The 21,420-nt window shown below is 57.8% G+C and overlaps 1 protein-coding gene across 1 annotated transcript; it reads right to left on the minus strand.

Annotated features, from left to right (window-relative positions):
* Window positions 1-4,008: 4,008 nt before the first annotated feature.
* On the minus strand, window positions 4,009-8,659 carry CDKN1A (cyclin dependent kinase inhibitor 1A). Its single transcript, XM_074163427.1, has 3 exons — window positions 8,599-8,659; window positions 5,981-6,391; window positions 4,009-5,440 (listed from the first exon to the last, which is right to left on the minus strand). The coding sequence occupies exons 2-3, from the start codon at window positions 6,381-6,383 to the stop codon at window positions 5,376-5,378; spliced, it is 468 nt and encodes a 155-aa protein (XP_074019528.1). The 5' UTR covers window positions 6,384-6,391; window positions 8,599-8,659; the 3' UTR covers window positions 4,009-5,375.
* Window positions 8,660-21,420: the final 12,761 nt, after the last annotated feature.

Here is a 21,420-nt window from a genome sequence, read left to right on the forward strand (position 1 = left end):
CATCAGAAAAGGGCCCCCAGCCAGAGTCCCCCCACAGGCAGCGAGAAAAAGCCCCCCCCCGCTCACCACCAGCAAGAAACCCCTCTTATTTTCCTTGCTTTTCTATTTTTTAAGGTGATGTGTGAGCGATCCCCGGAGCGGCAAAACTTACCTTTCCCCCGTCCCGAGAAGGACCCTCAGTTTCGGGGTGCCGGGGGCAGCGGGTCTCCCTGGGCTGGGAGGGATGCTGGTCCCGGGCCAGGGGTGCCGCTGTCACCCACTGACCTGCCCCGCGCCCGAGCTCTCATTTTCTCTCTTACCCAAGGCGACTTTCCGTTTTCGGGTGACACTCAACTGCCGGTGCTCACACGTTTCCTGTTTGCCGCCGTGCAAGCGGGGTGCGGGAAGGGCCCATCCGGGGGGTCACCGTCTCCCCAAACCCCCCAGGTCTCAAAGCAAGGGCACCGCCGGCATCATCGGGACCCGCAGCACGAGTCCCCATCCTTTCCTCGTGTGCAGTGGTCCAGCCAAGGCCAGAAGGCATTTGGGGCAGGGGAAAAGCACCAAAGAAACAGGGAGTGTTATTTTAAGAGTTCAAATAACCCAAACTACAAGATTGTGTATAACCCACAGGTTATAACACCCTACCAAAGACAGAACAAACCTGCAACCCCCCCCCCCCCCATCCCCCTGCGAAGGCTTTTTGGCCCCAGAATTTGGAGCTCTCCCTCACTGTGCTGCTCATACTGATGGTTTTTTTTCACTACTCCTGCCCAAATCATTAACTCAGCTTTAAAACTGGCACTGAACCCACCAACTACCCGTGGGTTTGCAAGGGGACGGGGGAATTAGACAGGTCACATGTATTTTTGCTCCACTTTAACTGCAAAATGAGAAAAAAAAAAATCCCAAGCAAGGGTCCTGCACCTGGGGAGGAAGAACCCCAGGCACCAATATAGGTTAGGGGTGGATCTTCTGGAAAGCACTACTGAGGAGAAGGATCTGGGAGTCCTGGTGGATAGCAAACTTTCCATGAGCCAGCAATGCACCCTTGTTGCCAAGAGGGACAATGGGATCCTGGGCTGCGTAGGGAAGAGTGTGGCCAGTAGGTCCAGGGAGGTCATTCTCCCCCTCTGCTCTGCGCTGGGGAGGCCACAACTGGAATACTGTGTCCAGTTCTGGGCTCCCCAGTTCAAGAGAGACAGGGAACTACTGGAGAGAGTCCAGCGTGGGGCAACTAAGATGATGGAGGGATTGGAGCATCTCCCTTGTGAGGAAAGGCTGAGAGAGCTGGGGCTCTTTAGCCTGGAGAAGAGAAGGCTGAGGGGAGACCTTATCCATGTTTACAAGTACCTAAAGGGTGGGTTGAAGGAGGATGGAGCCGGACTCTTTTCAGTGGTTCCCAGTGATAGGACGAGGGGCAACGGGCACAGGCTGGAACATGGGAAGTTCCATTCAAATATGAGGAGAAACTTCTTTCCGGTGAGGGTGACAGAGCCCTGGAACAGGCTGCCCAGGGAGGGTGTGGAGTCCCCTTCTCTGGAGATCTTCAAGCCCCTCCTGGATGCAGCCCTGAGTGATGTGCTCTGGGCAACCCTGCTTCAGCAGGAGAGTTGGACTAGATGATCTCTAGAGGTCCCTTCCAACTCTGACAATTCCGTGATTCCATGAAAAATACTATTATCTTTAGGTTATAACTAGAATCAACATACCCTGGCCCACAGCACTGGTCTGAGCCCAGGCTCCCAGGGCAGGAGCTGCGGGTGGAGGCTGGTTCTCTGCCCATCTCTTCCAGTCCGAGCTGGTTAAATCACTTACTGGGAACCGGCTGTGCGGGTGCCCTGCCCCATCACACCCACCCGCTCCCAGCCCTGCCCTGCTGGTTTCCCGTTTAACCTAATGAGGCAGCAGCCAGCTCATGTGCAACCCCTCCATTTGGGCATTTGGGGCCAATTCAAGGCTCAGCTGTTTCTTCTCCACTCCCCCAGCAAAGCTGGTGCCTGTTATCCCAGACTGGAGCAGCCCTGTGGCCAGGCCGGGGTCCTCAGCTGGCAAAAACCACCTCTGAGCTCACGCTTCTCGCCGTGTCTCACAACCCCAGGGCTCTTGGCTGCTGCACAAAGACTGAATTTCAGCTTTGCTTTCCCTGAGGATGTTTTTTGGGGGAAACCATAAGCATTCCTGGGAGAGCTCATTGGTTCGTGCCCTCTGCCCAGTCTCCAGCTGCAGAGCCGGGGTCAGCACCAGCCGGGGTCAGGGTACGATCCAGCCCCGCAGCATCAACAGCCCTTTCCAGCCTCGAGGAGACAGAGACATAGAACCATAGAATGGTTTGGGTTGGAAGGCACCTTAAATCCCCTCCAGTGCCACCCCCTGCCCTGGGCAGGGACACCTCTCACCACACCAGGTTGCTCCAAGCCCCCTCCAACCTGGCCTTGAACCCCTCCAGGGATGGGGCAGCCACAGCTTCTCAGGGCAACCTGGGCCAGGCTCTCACCACCCTCACAGCAAAGAAGTTCTTCCCCACATCTCAGCTCAATCTCCCCCTTTCAGTGTCAAACCCTTCCCCCTCCTCCTATGGCTCCCCTCCCTGATCCAGAGTCCCTCCCCAGCTTTCCTGGAGCCCCTTGAGGGACTGGAAGAGGCTCTAAGGTCACCTCGGAGCCTTCTCTTCTCCAGGCTGAACCCCCCCAACTCTCTCAGCCTGTCCTCACAGCAGAGGGGCTCCAGCCCTCCCAGCATCTCCGGGGCCTCCTCTGGCCCCGCTCCAATAGGTCCGTGACCTTCTGATGTTGGTGGCCCCAGAGCTGGAGGTGCTAACTCCCTCTCACACAGCAGAACCAGACCCTGGCTGCCCTCAGAGCCCCACAAACAGGGATAAGGGAGTATTTGCTGATTTATTTCTTGCTTCCTCCATCGCCACTGCTCCAGACAAACAGGAGGTGACAGCAGAGGGGACCGTGTGGCAGCAGCCAAGGGGGCTGGAAGGACTGACGTAAGGGGAAAGATTAAAAGGGCTAAATGCGTAGGGCTTGACTCAGCAGCAGCCAAAAGGCTGGGTGATTGTGCTCCACAAGCATTTCAAGGGGCATCAGCACATGCGAGTGTCACCCAACACTATGGAGACAAGCAGATGCTTTAGGTATCCTTGGCTGAACGATGACACAAGGTTATGGTCACTGTCGAAACTTTATTTTCACCTGGATCCTCTGCAAATTGGGTCATTTATCATATTAATGATAACTTGAGCTCAGTCCACGTACAAGTCTTGTTCGGTCTTCAGAGGATGCAGCTGATGGTGGAGGCATCCCTGGCTCCCACCATCAGCCCTGGCATCCAGCACCTCCAGCCTCAGTCCCACCTGGGACTTGCTGCTGCACGTTCTCATCAGCAGTGCCACCACATGCCCTTACATGTCCCTGTCCCACAGCTTGGGTCACCCTCATTGGCCTGGGCACCTTGGAGTGGAGACATGACCAGCTTGCCCATGGCTAGTGGCCGCTTGCCCCACAAGACAGTGCACCGGGGGGCACTGAGTAGGGGCCTGGGGTCACCACAGGGAAGGGGAAATGATGCGGGCAGCAGAGGAGCCCACATCCACACAGGGGTCCCGGCAGTGAGACCTGCACAGGTGGCAGTGGCTTCTGGTGGGGACAGGGTAGCAGCACCAATCCTGCACCCAGGACCACAGCACAGACACTGTCCCAGGAGAGTGGGGACAGGGACTATGGTGAGGTTTTGCCCCTCTCGGCCCTCACACAGCTCCCCAGCTTCCACCTTTCATGCCGCAGAGGAGTGACCCAAGGCTGTGACAGGGATGGAAGGCACAACTGGAGCCGCCCCTGCTCCCAGCCAGCCCGAAGGCACCTCCCAGCTCAGGGCTGCACCCCCAGAGTGACCCCCACACCCCCAGAGTGACCCTCCACAGGCCCCCAGAGCCAGGCAGGGACCCAGACCAGAGCATCCTCCTCCCCACAGGCAGACCCCGCTCCCAGCACAATTATTTCCATTAACCCAGAGACACCGATTCCCCTACACAAGACAAGTGTTTATTCAGAGTTAACATCAACAGACAAACAGGTTTTTCCCCTTTCCCCCACATAGACTTAATAGCATTTATTAATTATTTTTTTTTTTTTATAAATAAACATTTAATGCTGGGAACTTGCCAGCTTCACTGACAGCAAAGTGCATCGCGGTACAAGGTGGGAGGTCGATCCCCTTCCTCTTCTGCCTGGGACCATCTTGCACCAGTTTCCCCGAGTCCAAATCCAGCAGAGCAGGAGATGAACCCCATCAAAGTGCTGAGACCTGACAGTCTTGAGTCCTTCAGGAGCAGAGACCCATCCTTCAGTGCTGGGACCAAGCAACCTTCGCTCCGGGACATCCCTTGGTCCCAGAGGTGACCAAAGCTGCTTGCTCTGCAGAGCCAGGTGAGGGTCCTCTCTCTCTCTCCCCCAGCCCCAAAGGAGAAAAAGTCCAGGAGAAAAGCTACAGTTTCTTCATTCGGTGTCATCCCTGCTGGTGAGCAGGACTCCTGCCTTCCTTCCTAGAGCAGTCCAACATGGCCAGAGCAGGCAGCTCCCCAGCCTGGTGTCAGCATTGGAGTACGCAGGAACAGGAGGGCAAACGCAACAAGCCAACAGCAAGGTAAGAAAGTGGGGTTTTGGGTCAGCAGAATCCAGGGGACCCCCAAAGGCAGCATTGGTCCCACAGTGAGCTCAGTGCTCAGGGACCTCCAGTGGGTTGGTCACTGTCTGCAGCCTGTCTCTGACAGTGACAGCACTGGTGAGTCACCCCAAGGAAGGGCTGTCTGGGGAAGAGTGTTTCCTCTCCCAGGCAGCCATGGGAAGGAGCAGCCCCCCCATCACTCTGCTTCCACGCATGGACAGGAGCTTGCCACCTGGGTCCATCCTGATGGGAAGAGGGGCCACCACCATGTGCCAGCAGCCAGGGTGTCCCCAGGGTCAGGCTGTCCCAGGGCTCTATGATCCCTATCTGTGCCACTTTCTTAAGGATATCTGGTGCCACCAGGTGGCTGGGACACAAGTGTCCTGTATGGCCTGCCATCAGGCAGAGGAAGGACCACAGCAGGATGGTGCAAGGACAACGCTTGGCCCCACCAACACAGGGCAGGAGACAGAGTCTTTTCTTCAGTCCTCCTCCATCCCCTCCATGGGGCTACAAGCCTCAACGTGGGCTACTCCTTTACATTGCACACAGCAGAGGTCCCTCAGGACCCCAGAGCTACTCATAAATAGGAATCTACAAACTCTACATTGCTTCATACAGACAGCTTACACGGTACAGGGTGGGGGAAAAGAGACACGGACACCCCCAGGGCACATCAGCATGGGCAGCTGTCCCCAATGGCAGTGGAGCTGAGCACCACCAGGTCACAGCTTGGGCTTGTCAGGCTTGGGCTTGTCAGGGACATTCCTCCGCTTGGAGCTGTAGAAGTCTGGAAGGTGGAAAGAGAAGGTCGGAAGGTGCCTCCAGCCCATCAGGAGCAGCAGGGCAGGAAGAGGGGGGTGTCCCCAGGGAAGCACCCCAAAACCCAGCCCAGGTGGACTCCGTTTTAGTCACCCAAAGCCATGCATTCCTGGAGAGAAGAGCCTGTAGGTCTCCACCATCCCTTCTGTTTGGTCTCACCTGTACTTCCACCCCAGCCCTTGATCTTAGAGGACAGGCTCAGGCCATGGGAGCTAAGGGGGATGAACTATTTTGGGACATCTTCAGCTGTAAGACCCACAAGCCCGATGTGAGCTCCCTGCTTAACCCCCAGCAACCAGAAGGCACCCAGTTTGCAGCCTTTTCCCCTTGGAAGGTGGGCTCTACTCTCCCAGGGGAGAGATGTACAGAGGTTGGTGTCCTCCCCGTGCCCAGGAGCCAGGCAGGGCTCTTGCACCCAGGTCCCCTCCATCTGTCCCTACCAGGAAAGCCATGACATGAGCAGTGCCACCCAGCATGCATGGAGTGACACCAAGCCTCTAGCACTCACCTTTGATGGTGGTCTGCCCACGCTTCAAGCTCTGTGGGGAACGAGGCCTGTAAACCTCCGAGCTCTGCTGAGAGCCCTCAGGGCAAATCCTGCCAAGATGGTCCTTGGGGGAGACCTTGTGGACCAAGGAGCTCCTGCTCTCGCTACCAGTGACCTTGACCAAGCTGTGGACTTCCTGGGATGGCTGCTCAGTCAGGAAGACTCTCTCCCACTTGAACTGTCCTTCCAAGGGAGTCTCTGTCTCAAAGTTGAAGTTCCACCGCTGCTGAGCTTCTTCCAGCTGTTGCCTCAACATGTCCTCAAAGTCATTCTGGAGCTGGTGGTGGTCCACGGGGCCAAAGAGGTTCCTGCACACCTTACTGCTGCATGGCATCTGCCCAGCCCTGCTCTGAGACAGGGGCATCGTGGTGGCTGGGAGGAAAGCAGAGCGAGTTACTGGGGTGTTGAGCAAGCCCAGGGGCTAGCACATTTTCTGCCAGGGCAAAGCAGGCAGTAGCCAAGGTGGGACAAGCTGGGTTGGGGTCTGCAATGAGCTGCCTGGAGGGGACCTTCATCTGCCAGTGCTCATCCTGGGCTCAGACATTTGGATTTTAGCGGTGTCTTGGACAGATGTTGGAGATGTTGACATTCCCCATCCCTCCTCCAGCAAGTAAAGCCCTTCTGGGGCAGAGCATCCAACACTTCGATGCTGCCACCAGCTCCATCCACAACCCCGCCGCGTTCCCACTTCCACACAGGCACAAGGCAAGTTGGCGGGTGGGCAAGTGAAGCAACAAGATGTTTTTCTGGCCAGTTTCTCAAGAACCCAGACCCAGTGGCAAGGAAGCCTTTTAAGCAACTGCAAGAACACGCCACAAGCTTGACCACTTCGTTAACCACCCTCCTTATCTGCAAGAAGCTGTTGGGCAACCAGAGACAAGAACCTGTTTGTTTGTTTTCTTTCAAATCGGTGCCAAAAGCCATGACCTTCACAGTAAGTGGCAAAACCTTTCCTTCCTCCCCCTTCCCCATGCGTGGGGCTAATGGATCCCTCGCGCCGCCCGGGGTTACGAGGAACCTCGTTATCAGAGCAGAGCAAACGACGCTCCAGGATTTGACCCCGCTTGGATAGCCCCGCTCATTAAATCTGCTTTAAAAATTTCATGGAAAAAAAAAATAGTTCACGGAAATAAAACCCCTGCGTAGAAGACAGCTTCCTCCTTGCCCAGACCCCCCCCCAGCTTGGACCCCCAAGCGTCCCTAGGGATGGGGTGCTCAGCCTCCTGCAGGGAGGATTTCTGCCCAAATTCAGCCTCCCCGAGATTGCCTGTGCCGCGTTAGCGGGCCTGCCCCCAGCACGGTGTGCCCACAGGCAGCTGGAGAGCCACCAGCCTGGGGTTGGGGGGGACCACGCTTCGTCCCTGGGTCCACCCCGACCCTCTGCCCGGCGCCGCTCCCAACCCAGACTGAGCATCCCCGAGTAAAAATAGAAATCCAGCTTCCTATCTCCTGGCAGCCGGAGCGCATAAACAGGGTGACCTCATTGCAAGGCAAGTCCCAGCATGTCCAGGCAAGCCCTGGCAGGTAGCGGGCAGGGGACATGTTTCGTCACCCTGACCGGCCACCCTCCAGCCGTCCCCCCTGCCTGGGTCAGGCGCCGATCTCCCCATCCTCGGGCCACCGCCGTGGCCCAGGTGCCACCCCAGAGCCCCACGCCTTGAGATAACAGCTTGGCCCTGACTCATGGTTGCAGATTGCCGGAGCCACCAAATAGGGAAGGACGGGGGCCAGGTCACCGTCCCCTCCCGTGGGGCTGTCACTGCTTTTAGCAGCCTCTCCAGAGCTCCAAGGCTTCCTGCCACCCAGCTGGAGAACCCCAAGGTGATGCAGGTACACGGCTGCCTTAAAACCTCACCCAGCCCGGCCGGGAGATGAAGACGCTCCCGGGGACACCCTCGCCAGCCCCACCTGCGACACCCAGGACCAGTCACACCAGTTGGGGGAAGGCTTGGGGAGCAGGATGAGCAGGGAGCACCCACACCCGGGGGGGTGGACGGAGCCGGCAGCCGGTGTGACCCCGCACCAGGTGCCTCCCCGGGGCGGGGGGGGGGGGAGGGAAAGCGCAGAGAACGCCCCCGCTCATGACACCGATGAGCCCCGTGGGAGCTCTTTAGCCGCGGGGGCGATTCCGGAGCCCTCAGGGGGAGGCGACCGGATCCTAACTCTCCCCCGCCCAGCCCCGGGGGACGGAGGGGCACGCAGGGATGCTCCGCGCCCCGCACCGCGTCCCGCCGCCACCGGGGGGCGAGCGCAGCCCGGAGCGGGGCTCCGCGCCCGGGGGAAGGAGGGCGGGGGACGAACGGCGGGGGCTCCCCACCGCCCCCGGGGCCTAATCACCCCCGGCCCCGCCACCGGGAGCTGCCCCGCTCCCTCCCCCCGCACTGGGGAGGCGACCACCGGGGGGGGGGGGGGGGAGGCGCCGCCGCCACCGCAGCCACCGCCCGCTCCCGCTGCGGCGCCTTCCCCGCTCCCCCTCCCCGAGCCGGGCACCGGCGACCTCCCCACGGTGACACCCCCCTCCCCACGGTGACAACTCCCTCCCCCGGTAAGGAGTCACCGGCCGCCGCCGCCGCACTCACCGTCGCGTCGCGTCTCCCGGCGGCCGGTGCCCGCCGCCTCTCGCCGCGCTTTATACCGGGGCGGGGCGGGGCCTCGCCGCTGCTCCCCGCGTCGCCCGGGATTTCCCTCCCGCCCCCGCCCCGCCCCGGCACCGGCACCGGCACCGGCACCGGACCGACCACCGGGGCGGCCGCTTCCCTCCTGTCCTGTCGTCCCCCCCACATCCCGGTCCCCGTTCCCGGGAGGACGCGCGGTGCCAGCGGGGAGCGGGACCTGCCGGGGCCCCGGTCACGGGGTGCGGGGACACCGTTCCTAGGGGGGTGCAGGGAGTCCCACCAGTAGGGGATGCAGCGACGCCCCCCCCCCCCCCCCCCCGAACAGGGTTACAGGGACCCCCGTTCCTAGGGGGGGTACAGGGACCCCCCCTTCCAAGGGGATGCAGGGACAACCCCCCCCAGGTGGGACAGCAGGCATCTCCACAGAAAGGGATACAGGGACCCCCCCCTGTTTAGGGGATACAGAGACCCCCTTCCTAGGGTGGCACAGTGACATCACATCAAGGGACAGAGGGACCCCCTTCCTAGGGGGGGTGCAGGGACACACACACCCCCAGTGGGGGGATGCATCGATCTCTGCATCAGGGGGTACGGGGCCCTCTTTCCCAGGGGGTGCAGAGACCCCGCTGTCAGGCGATAAAGTGACCTCCCCATCAGGGGATGCAGGGTACCCCCCCATTAGAGGATTCAGGGGTGCCCCCCGGGTGCCCCCTCCCCACCGGGAGAGGCAGGAGCCTAGGGCAGCAGCGCAGGGTGCGGGGGGGTGGTGGGGAGGGGTGCGCTCTGCATCCCACCCAAGCTTTCCTGCCCACCAGGTCCCTTGTGCAGAAGATTCCAGTGGAAAAGGGGGATAATGGATTAAGGACGGGGTGACGCTCTCTTGCCCTCGGGGTGCCCACCTCAGAGCCAGCCCGGATGACGCTCCCCTGGTCCCCAGGCACCGTCCGGCCCCGTCCTGGGCCACCCCTGCCCAGGTTTTCTCCCCAGGGCCCAGCTCTGCTCCATCAGCTGACACCCCCCCCCCAGCCCCAGCACCCAAAAGTGGTTTTGGGAAGGATCTGCTGGTCTGAGTCCTGCAGGGATGAGGAGGAGGAACAAGTCCGTTCATGTCCTGCAGGAACCCAGGGGGAGGATTTGGAGGGATCTATCTGGGAAATGCACCCCGCTCGGCAGGCAGGGAAGGTCGGAACCCAGGGAGGCTTCTGCCGGGGGGTTACACTGCAAGGCTGGGGGGCAGCGACCCCCTGTGCTGCAGAACGAGCTGGGGCAGCGGGGCCGACTCTGCCCCACGGCACCAGAGCTGATACCCTCGGACTCAGCTTATCCCGGATGCAGGGTGGGGGGGCACGTCCTGCAGCACACCCCCCCCAGCGTGGCATAAGCCGCCCAGGTACTGTGGGCATCGCAACTTGGGCAGCAAAGGTCCAAATGTGTGTTCCTGTGGGGCACAAGAAGGTGACAGCCCACTCCCGAGTGACAAAAACCAAGTCAAAGCGGTCCCTCGGGAGCGGCAGGCGCCTTCGAAGGCCCCTGGAGCCGGGGGTGCTGAGCAGGACCCTCGGTGTGAAAAACACCCGTGCGTTTCCCAGCTGGACCAGCAGCTTCCCATCAGCTGGAGCAGCTGGAGAATATGTTTGGGCATGTTTGGCTGGTGGCCATCACGCGCCCCGGCAGCGTTTGCCATCACCGGTCCCCGCTCTGCGGCGCTGGGCCAGGACAAGGTGCTTGTGGCTGGGTCGGGGGTGGCCGCTCACCCCCCCTGGGGCTGCCTCCGGGTGGGCACGGTGGGATGGGGAGGGAAGGAGGATGGGGAATGCTGAAAGCAGCCTAAATTAATACTACACAAGGCAGAAAATCCACCCCGGGAAAGCCGGGGATGCTCCTGTATCCTGTCTTTCCGTTTGTAACGCGTAAGGAGACCTCGCAGGGAACCTCCTGCCGCTGATGTTTCCACCTGGGAATGGTTTTTGCTCCTGGTGGCAAAGAGCAGCGTTTGGAGCCGCACTGCGGAGGGCTGGCTGCGTCGCGGCTCATTTCCTCACCCACCGCCAGCTCTGCTCCGGCTGCACTTTGTTGGTTCATTCCCTCTGGATGCGAGGAAGATGGGATCGGCACCGAAGGGAAGCCTAACTCCGCGCCGCGGGCACGTCAGCGCAGCCGGGGCTCTCAGACGAAGCAGAGGATGCTCCCCGCTTACATGAGCTTTTTTTTTTTTTTTTTTTATTTTTTCCCCTGTAAAAAAGTCCCCCCGAATGCGCAAAAGGGAACAGGGAACGGCAAAACCGGCAGCTTTTTAAATTAGCGCCCGAAGTGGCAGAGGAAGGAGGGGCCTCGGTTGTGCAACCCCGGGCGAACGCCGGCAGCCGCTGATGCAAGAACCAGGGACTGAAAAAGCAAAGCGACGCGAGAAAACCCACCCCAGTCCCACGGGGGACACGTTCTAGGGCAAAACCAGGCGGAAAATCAATCGGACGTAGATTTGTTTGAAAACAAATCAAAATGTAGATTTTTCCCTTAGGAAAATCCAATTATCTCTGTGATTTCTTTGGTGGGGGTTTGGTTCCTGCGCCCCGGGATGGGGGTGAGGGGTGTGGGGGGGGTGTTTCTAGCTGTCGCGCACTCGGCTCTCGTTCCCCATCCTCGTGCCCCCGCGCCGCGGGCTCCGGCTGCGCGGCACCGGCATCGGCAAAGTGGGTTCCTGGAAATGGGAAGTGGGGAGAGGAATGGCGTCAGGGTCTGGGTCAGGGAGTCTGTGGTCGAGTCTGCAGCAGCACCTCCAGAAAAGCAAAAAAAAAAAAAAAAAGGGGAAAAAAAAAAAGGGTGATTAATACAGAAGGCGGGACAGGAACTTCACCAAAGAGAATCCCAGAGGTGACTCACGATGCTCAGCCCCAAGAACGGGCGGCGGGAGGAGGGCAGAGACGGGGGGCTGGGACCGGGACCAGCGCCCAGGGCAGGTGGGGTGTCCCTTCCCCCCGTTCACAGCCACCCTGTGGGACCTGTCACCAGGCCCCGAGGGGTGTCCCAAACCCCCACCCGGGAGCGGGTGGAGAATCCGCCCTTATAATTTGCTTGAAAGCCCCATCCCAACGCCTGGAAGCAAAAGGGGTATGTTAAATGACTGCATATTCCATGGCCTCCAAAGTCACCTTCTTCCCGGCACTGGGGGCACCTGAACACCCAGCGGGGGCCGCTGCCAGGGCCAGGAACCCTCGGGAATGTTCCCTTCCCGTCGGATCTCCCCAGGAGGGTCCCGCAGACACCGAGGGGAGAGGAAGGCACTGCAGATAGGGGTGGAAATACCTTATTCGCAGCGGGGAGAGCCGTGACTCAGCCCCCCCCCCGCCCCCAGCGCCGGCGTTTCGTCAGGGGAACGTGCCCGGGCACATCGTCTCTGACACCGAGTTTCATCCTCTCCGGGGACGTGCGGAGCAGCAACACCCCCCCCCCCCCCCCCCCCCCCAAAGAGGGGACGTGGGCGGCAGCTTCGGCGTGGGGCGGGGGAATGGTTTGAGGCAGGTGAAGAAATCAGGGCTCGGATGTCCCAGGTTTGGGGTGAGAAAGCGGAGAATGGAGAAATGTGGCTTCGCGGAGCCACGTAAAGTAACGGCGACCCCAGAGCGAGGAGCCAAACGTGGTGCCGAGGAAGGATCCCGGGGCCTTTGATGGGAATCCGAGGTCTAGCCCATGCTCCTAACAAAAAATGCACATCAACACCCACATGTAAGGGTTTTATAAAGGCCGGATACAAAATGTCATTACGAGATATAAGTATGTGGTCCATCTGGACATGTTTTCCCAGGCAGAAGCCTTCCAGCGCCGACCGCAGAAATTCCCGTGGTTCCTGGCCCAGCCCTCCCCAGCATCGAGGAAGGTTTGGAAATCTGGTGGTCAAAGGTGTGCGTGAAGTGGATTTTTTGGGGGAAACGTAATATTCCTGTTAGCTCAACCCACGTAGGGGGACGAAACAGCGCAGGGTCGGGCAGACGAGGGTCCTTCAGGTCTTTGGGGATGGAGCTGGCGATGGCAGAGCAGAGCACACCGTGATTTTTCAAAGCAGGATAAACAACTCTGCAAAAACCTCAATTTCTGCCCAGGGAAATGCCCTGAGAAGGGGACGGGGCTAATGTGGGACCATGACATCCCTCCTGGAGATTGGGGACGAGGACACGGGGTTCAGTCCTGCCAAAACGCACCCTCCTCCACCCCAAAGGTCGGTCCCGGGGCTGTCACCCACCTTTCGTGGGGCGCAGGGGGGGGCAGACTCCATCCCTCCTCCGACAGCCTTCACGCACAAAGGAATTCAAGGCCAGGTTGGAGGGGGCTTGGAGCAACCTGGTGTGGTGGGAGGTGTCCCTGCCCAGGGCAGGGGGTGGCACTGGATGATCTTTAAGGTCACTTCCAACCCAAACCGTTCTATGATTCAATGAAAGACCCCGGGGAAGGTGCGAAATCGCTCAGGAAAGGGCACTGCCGGGCGCTCACTCCAGGTGTAAGAGGCTCTTACAAAGCCCCCGGACAAAGCCCGGCACATCCAGGCAGTAAAACCCCTCTTCAGCACGATTCAAATCTCCGAGATTTTCTTTCTTTTTTTTTTTTTTTTCCTCTATTTATTTTTTATTATCTCCGCTAACAAGCTCTTTTTTTTTTTTTTCTTTTTTTTTTTTTCTTTTTTTTTTTTTTCTTTTAAGTGGGAAACGTGAAGGCTCTTAATGAAACACTCACGCTCCAGCAGAAGTCTAAATGAGCCCAGTGTTGGGCTGAACGGGGCGTTTAGATCCCGGCGAAGGCTGTTTTCCCATCAGCTCTTTGAAGTGCCCAATTAAGTGATTTTTATACTAATAGGATTTTCCCAGGAAAGAAAGGCAAGAATGACAAAACGCTGAATGCCTGATTAACTCTGCCCCTAAAAGAGCCGGGATCGTGTTAATCGACTGTTTCCCTGCCATACACAGCCCTTGTTTGCTCCATTTACGAAGGCATTTTGATGAGCCACCGGAGCCAGCAGAGTGGAAATCGGGTCCCACCGAGCGCGGACGGGGGATGAGACAGTCCCTGAAACAAGGCCTTTGGCTTCCTGGAAATATTCCGGGGTGCGGGAGCCGGGGCCATGAATCGGTCGCTTCATTCGGGTCCCTCCACTCGTTTTTCATCCCAAGATTGTTTTTTAGCCCCGTTCATAGTCATTAGCGTAATTGCTTCGCTGACTTCCCATGAGCAGTTTGGAAGCTTTTGGGGGTTGAGTTTTTGTTTGTCGGGATTTTTTCCCGCTGGCAGCACAGGAGCTCATTGTTCGGAGCCGTGGAGGACGGCGGGGACTACCTGGCTTCCAACCTCGGCCTGGTTCTGCCTCTTCCTTCGCCCTCTGTGTCCCCTCATCGAGCACGGCCCCAGAGCAAAGCAGGAGGGGGTGGGTGGCCGGCACCTGTGGGGGGGGGACGGACACGGACACCCCACTGGGAATTGGGGACAATGGCTCCAGCCCTTTACAAAGCTCCTTGTGGGGAAGAAGGTCCATCCAAAATGTCCACAGGGGATTCTTTTTGGAGCCAGCTCTTCCCCGCAGGCAGCTTGGTGAGGGCAGGGGGGGCATCCTGTCGGGGTGACAGTGGGCAGGGACTTCAGCCTGGAGAAAAGGAGGCTGAGGGGAGACCTCGCTCTCTACAACTCCCTGAAAGGAGGGTGTAGCTGGGGGGGGGTCGGTCTCTTCTCCCAAGGAACAGGCGATGGGACAAGAGCAAATGGCCTCAAGTTGTGCCAGGGGAGGTTCAGGCTGGATATTAGGAAAAATTTTTACATGGAAAGGGTTATTAAGCCTTGGAATGGGCTGCCCAGGGAAGTGGTGGAGTCACCATCCCTGGAGGTATCTAAAAGCCAGGCAGACGTGGTGCTGAGGGACACGGGTTAGCGGTGGCTTTGTCAGTGTTGGGTTGATGAGTGGCCTTGATGATCTGAAAAGGTCCCTTCCAACCTGGGCAATTCTATGATTCTAGGACTCTCCAGACCCACCGGCACTTCCCACGGCAGGATTCACTGCAAGGGTGGGAATGAACGAGCGGAGCCTGGGGCAGAATCGCTCCCATCCATGTGGCGTATGGCATCTCCAGCCCTCAGTGCAACCATAGGAAGCTGGTGACCAATGTGACTTGACCCCAGTGGACGACACGTGTGGCACAGCACTGCCGACGAGACACATGCTGCTCCCCGAGCCCTGGCTTTGTTTGAAATCCAGCGGGAGAAAGCTATTTGGCCCTTTAGAGCCGTGGGTGATAAGGAGGGGACTATAGAGAGCACAAGAAGGACATGGAGCTGTTGGAGTGGGGCCAGAGGAGGCCACGGAGATGCTGGGAGGGCTGGAGCCCCTCTGCTGTGAGGACAGGCTGAGAGAGTTGGGGGGGTTCAGCCTGGAGAAGAGAAGGCTCCGGGGAGACCTTGGAGCCCCTTCCAGTCCCCGAAGGGGCTCCAGGAAAGCTGGACCAAACAGTTGGTCATCTATAAATCTTTCTGTCTTCTCCGAAGCCGGGGGTTGTTGGGAGGTGGGAAGGGCTCTGGTGCAGCATCGCTGCTGGTGGGTGACACACAGGACATTTTTAACCTGTTTCCAGCAGCTCCAAGATTCAGCAGATGTCCTTTCCCTGGTGCACTGTGGGTTCTGACAAATGAGGCCGAAGAACCACCAAGGTTCTTCTGAAACCAGAAGAAAAAGGGTTTATATTGGCTCCTGGAACTCCCCGACTCAGCTCCCCATTGGGTGGAACCCAGTGGAGCTCCACCACACTGCCTGGCCCAGGTCTGTCCCCACGGCCGTGTCCCCACGGCTGGGTGCCAGCGCCGGGTGTCAGAGCTGGGTGGAACCTGCTCCTTCACCCCTAGCTCCAGGAAATCCTGCTGGGCACGACCCACGCCTGGGAAGGAAGTGCCATCGACCCTTACCCCGGCGTCTGGGTGGTGGCTGCCATATCACCGCCGATGGCTTTATTGGAGGTTGTGCACACACAGAGCCATCCCCTCCCACCGCCTCTGCTCCGCGCGGGACCGTGCGCTCAGCCACCGGCCCAGACACCCGTCTGGCTGTCCTTCCGTCCGTCCGTGGCCGGTGGTCTGGGCTACAGATGCCGTTTCAGGCGTAGCCTTATTCCCAGTGCCCTGATTCATCCCTGCCCCTTCCCCTTCCCCCTGCTCTGCCCCACGCCCAGCCCCACTCCTCGCCCCACAGCCAGGTGAATCACCCCCCGTGGTGACGGGATTCCCCAAACGTGTGCCGTGACCCCGGGAGATGCTGACACACAGGAGGAGCAGCCGACGGGCACGGCCCGGGATGGGGAGCCGGGGAGGCGCGTGTCTCCCCGAACAGTAGGTTTGGGGCTCGGTGTCGCTGCCTCCGATGGTGGGAGCCTCGGAGACACCTCATTCCTTGTGTCTGCTCCGGGCGGAGGGTGCTGCCCTGGGCCGGGGAGGGGCAGTTCAAAGCATGTGTGAGGACAAGTGTTAGTCAACAGCTCTCACAGAATCATAGAATGGTCTGGGTTGGAAGGGACCTTGAAGATCATCTAGTTCCCACCCTCCTGCCTTGGGCAGGGACACCTCCCATCAGACCAGGTTGCTCCAAGCCCCCTCCAACCTGCCCTTGAACCCCTCCAGGGATGGGGCAGCCACAGCTTCTCTGGGCAACCTGGGCCAGGCTCTCACCACCCTCACAGCAAAGAAGTTCTTCCCCACATCTCAGCTCAATCTCCCCTCTTTCAGTGTCAAACTCTTCCCCCTCCTCCTATGGCTCCCCTCCCTGATCCAGAGTCCCTCCCCAGCTTTCCTGGAGCCTCTTGAGGGACTGGAAGGGGCTCCAAGGTCTCCCCAGAGCCTTCTCTTCTCCAGGCTGAACCCCCCCAACTCTCTCAGCCTGTCCTCACAGCAGAGGGGCTCCAGCCCTCCCAGCATCTCCGTGGCCTCCTCTGGCCCCGCTCCGACAGCTCCATGAATGAGCTCTCAAAGTCTGTAGTAATTGGAGCCAAATGAAAAGAAGGATGGGAAGAAGAGGGAGAGAGGGAGATCATGGAAGATGAAAACCTGTAAATGCCTATTGGTCAAGAAACACTCCAGCAGCCCCTGGGCAGAAGAAACTCCTGCCTCCAAATCTGGTGAACGTTCCACCAGGAGTTTCTGAGCGGGAGGTGTCACCAGGCAGCCCGAGGAATGGCTATTGGCAGGAGCCGCAGCGGGGCACTCCTCAGGCCTATCTCTCTCGCTGGGGCAACCTCCTCCCAAAAAGCTTATAGTAGTAAGGCATGAAAAGCCCATCAATCCGCCCTTCGCCAGCAGCAGGAAGCCCGGCCCCCGGCCCGGCCGGCGGGCACTCTGCAGTGACCGACCGGACTTTAATGCCAGGGCAAATAATTCCGGTATTAGTCAGAAATGAACGATTGCAAACGTTTTGTAGCAAAGAGGAGCGGAGAGCCCTGCGCCAGCAGCAGCGGGGACAGGCTGGGTGTCACGGCGGGGCTTCCTCGCGGAGACGCTGCTGAATATTCATGGCCGAGCGGGGGAGATAACGCTGCTCTCCCACAGCTGGTGGCAGCGATCTCCCAGCCGGATGCCAAGTGACACCCAGGGTGACACGGTGCCTCACCCCGATAGCGCCGCTCCACCCTGATACGGCGGCTCCCGAGGGAGGGCTGTCGCTTGCCACGGGCCTGTCACACCACGGCACACGTTGGCGTCACCAGTGGCTGCACGTGCCATGGGGACATCACAACCCGTCGGCGGCCCCCCGTGTTGTCCAGCAAAGCGCCCGGGGGCAGGACAGGCAGAGTCCGACTGTCACAGGGTGAATCCCGGGGTTCCACCGGGAGGTTGTGGGGTAACACCGCTGGAATCGACAGTGGAATCCAGCCAGGAAGGAGGCACATTCCCCTTTTTCCCACTGGGATCCCTCCCCCAGAACATCCGACGGCTTGAAGATTATTCGGAGGACGGAGCAGAACCACCACCCGCATCAATGCGAAGATTTGTTCAACGAGGAGTTATGTCAGCCGCTAAATTATGAAATAAAGAGATGAATGAATCACTTGGGAACATAGCGTTCCTCTTGCAGAGTCTATTTTCTAGTTGTCTGGATCTCGTGTTTATTTTAGTCCCCAACAGTGTTTGTTTGAAGGGCACTAAGAGAATGTAACTAATGGCAGCGCCTCCCTGAAACTTCAGAAATGAAACAGAAAACGGAGACAGTGACAGTATTTCTAGGAAGCCCCAGCGCTTCTCGCGGGGGCTGGAGGGCTGGGAGGCCGCCTCCCCTTCAGCAACTCCCGCAATAAACGCCAAGTGAAAAGGGTCTTTATTTTGCCTGGTTTTGGCAGGCTGAGGTGTGAAATCGAAGCTCGCTGGGAAGCCGAGACCCGCCTTTCCCCGGCAGGTCCCGGGTGCTGCGTTATCGCCTCCCCGTGCGGGATCCAAGGTCGAACGGGAGCTGCTGGAATCGCGCTGCTGCCCTTCGGCCTCCTGTTTGCAAAAGGGGTTGATGCTCCATTTATTTCACCTTTTTTTTTTTTTTTTTTTTCCTGGCTAAGCGACACCAGCACTCGAGTAGGACAATCAAGGATGGTGACAGTAGCTCAGGTTTTGGGACACTATTCTGGGGTATGATTTGAACGTGAGGATGGGGACGGGGATTAAATCAGCAGAAATGGGAGAAAGTTTGCCAAACGTTCAGCCGCTTCATGGATCTTTTGCGTCAGGAGACATTACGGCACCTCGCGGTGGTGGGAGCAGGAGTAAAAGAAAGTAAAAACGGGAACTGAAAGGAAGTGATGTTAAGAGCAGAAGAAAAAAGCCACAAGAAGGGCTCCAGCACCGTCACTCCCAGCTAGTGACGAGTTCTGCTGCCAGGTCCCCGCAGAGGCACGGAGATAAGAAGCACAACCGGCCTCTCCCGGATCCCGAGGACACAGCGGCAGCATCTGCCCCATCTCCTCCGACTCCGAAAGAATCCTCTGACTCCAAACCACATGAAATGAAAGGCCCAGAAGAGCACAGCTCCAGCAAGGTGTTCCTTGTGGAGGGGAACTGCGGCAGGTCCCCAACGTACCTTTCAGGTACGTTGGGGACCTGCCGCAGTTCCCCTCCACTATTTTTTTAACTAGAACCACCATCTGCGTTGGACAAAACTGCATTTTTCCACCAAGCACCACCCCAGGTATCCAAACCTCTCCGAAAGGGTCGGTGGAACACAGCCCCTGTAAAGGAAGAACAGATTTAACCCTCTCCATTTTCCCTTCGAAGCGCAAGGCGCGTTCTTAAAATGATCTTCTCTGCCATAAACAAAGAGCAGCACGGACATAAAAAGCCAAAAAAAAAAAAAAAAAAAAAATCAATCTCTTTCTTCACAAAGCCATTTGCACACAATGCCCTCTCCCGGGGAGAGTGTGAGAAAAGAACAAACCGCATATAAACAGAGGCTCGTTACGTCGATTAACGCGCTCTGGGATGTGCTCTGATGAGCAGCCCGAGGAACCGGGGCAGGATTAACCTCAGGAGGCTTCCGAGGGGCAAAAGAGGAGGCAGCAAAACCTCCCCCCAGATCAGAAATGCAGCTTAAGACCCGGTGTGAACACCAGGAAACCCAGCAACAAGTTAGAAAGCGGCAGATAGAGGAGATTCCCCGTCACTAGGGAGCTTTCAGAGCAGGGCTGTCACCAAGGAGGGGACTGGGCAGTGTCTGTCTGTCCTCCTCTGCCAGGACAGATGGCTCAGGGGCTCCTCCAACTTTGAGAACCTTTGGGGAGAAGCAAGGGATGGTCTCGGAAGGTCAACGCAAATATTTCCTTGTAAATTTAATTTCAGAGCAGAATTTCTAAACACGAGCCACGACGCTCTACCTGTCACCAGGCTGGTTACTCTCACAGGGCAGACCGGAAGCCTTAAATCCAAGAACATGCTGCTGCATTAAAATTAGCACTTGCTAATTACACGCTAGGAGAAGGGCTGTACACAGCCAGTATTTCTTCACTTCCCATCTTTCTCTAAAAGTTGCTAATTTCATTCCCAATCAACGCCCCCCCCCCCCCATGACATAAACCAGCTGTCTGCTGTGAAACAGATCCAGCCGAAGGGCCGACTCCTTCCCTCAGCTGAGGAGTGAAATACCAAGTCAGAAACCTGAAACTGATAAATATTCCCAGTTCCGCAGACTCCCTCGTGCTCAAAAACCACAACCTGCTTCCTCACAGCATACGCCATCTCTGGCACTTGAGATTTCTTTCCCCTCGGTAGTTAAATGCCACTTGTCCCCACCATATAACCACGAGAGAGACTGGCTCCCAGTCACCGAGCGCCACGATCCTTCCACCGATCAAACCCTGCCAAGACACACGCTCAAAGGGAGCGGGGCCGTGTGTGGCACACGATGCCACCTTCCATCCCGGACAAACACCCCGACGGGAGCTGTGCTGTCAATGTTTAGACACTGAAGCCACCCGGGAAGGGACAGGAGGAGCTGGATGGGGACACCCCGACCTCTGCTGGGAAGTGGTGACACTGCATGGCAGCAGCCACCACACCCATGGCCTCGTAGCCACGGTCTGAGCCATGAGCCCAACACTTCCTAAATTCTTCATCAGGCCAGGAATAAAGATGAGGGATTTTCTGTGCCTTTTAAGCTCACCCGTTCGATATGATTTAGGGCTGTGAGTGCCTTTTGCACTGCCCCCCCCAGCCTTCCTGCTTTTTCAGTGAGGTGGGCAATGCCCATCCCACAGCACTGCTAAAAAACTCCTCATCCAGAGAATCATAGGATCATTTAGGTTGGAAAAGGCCTTTAAGGTCATTGAATCCAACCACAAATAGTACCAAGTTTAAAAAAAAAATAAAATAAATCAACACCACACCTCTGCCCCCACCCATCTCTCCAGGCAGCATGTGAAACAGCGGAATTTCTTTCCATTACAGCTTCACCAGCCTCGTCCCCGCCTGGATACCAGGGAAGGAAATTAAACCACAACACAGATTTAACAGATTTAATCTAAACGCACACGATGAGAAACTGATGTAGCTCATCTGCTCTTGGATACAGGAATAAAGAGGAGGCATTGGGCAGTGTGGGAGCTCCAATCGCACTCGAGCCATGCCATGGCTTTACGCTGCCAGGGAAAATCTTCATGCAAAGCGATTTCAAAACCAACAGATACGAAGAACAGCTTAAATGTCGTTCCCCACCCACATCCAGGATGCAGAGAATGTTGGGAACCTTGGAATCCCCAGCGAAGTTTTTTCAGCAAGTGTTACAGAGCTCACCGTGAGGCAAGAAGCCAAGCTGGTGTCACCAAGCTCCCCCGGGCTGCACCTGTAGCACCGGTATGGGACACCAGGGACAGGATGAGGCCAGGACACAAGCTGGGACAGGGCCCAGCCGCTGGCGGTGACCTGTCACAGCAGTGTGGGAACAGTTTATGGGTGTCACAGGGAGATGTGGCTTGTGCCACCTCACCCCACACTGTGGAGAGCACTGGCTTTGAACCAAGCTGCACAAGAGCCAAGCGCACGCTCTGCAAAGCCAAGGTATGGAGCAGGTACTCAAGTTAAATACTGAACAACAAGTTGTAACCAAAACTTTAATCCCAAGGATCTCACAAAAGACATTTTACAAGTGACATGAAAATTCTTGTACAGTAAAGAAATGTTTAATTCATAACTTTTACAATGTACCATTACACACTCAACACATCCACTCCAGTTGTCAGTTCTGCTGTGTATTTGGTCTGTTCGGAGGTTCTGGAATAGACGGTCAATCAGACAATC

Source organism: Numenius arquata, chromosome 24, assembly GCF_964106895.1.
Source record: "Numenius arquata chromosome 24, bNumArq3.hap1.1, whole genome shotgun sequence".
NCBI classification, from domain to species: Eukaryota; Metazoa; Chordata; class Aves; order Charadriiformes; family Scolopacidae; genus Numenius; species Numenius arquata.

Bases quoted from the DNA above. Each gene is read 5' to 3' on its own strand.
- CDKN1A (XM_074163427.1), bottom strand. From the start codon at position 6,383: ATGCCCCTGTCTCAGAGCAGGGCTGGGCAGATGCCATGCAGCAGTAAG. The intron at 5,441-5,980 runs GTGAGTGCTAGA...TCCACCTTCCAG, and splicing joins TGGGCAGACCACCATCAAAG to ACTTCTACAGCTCCAAGCGG.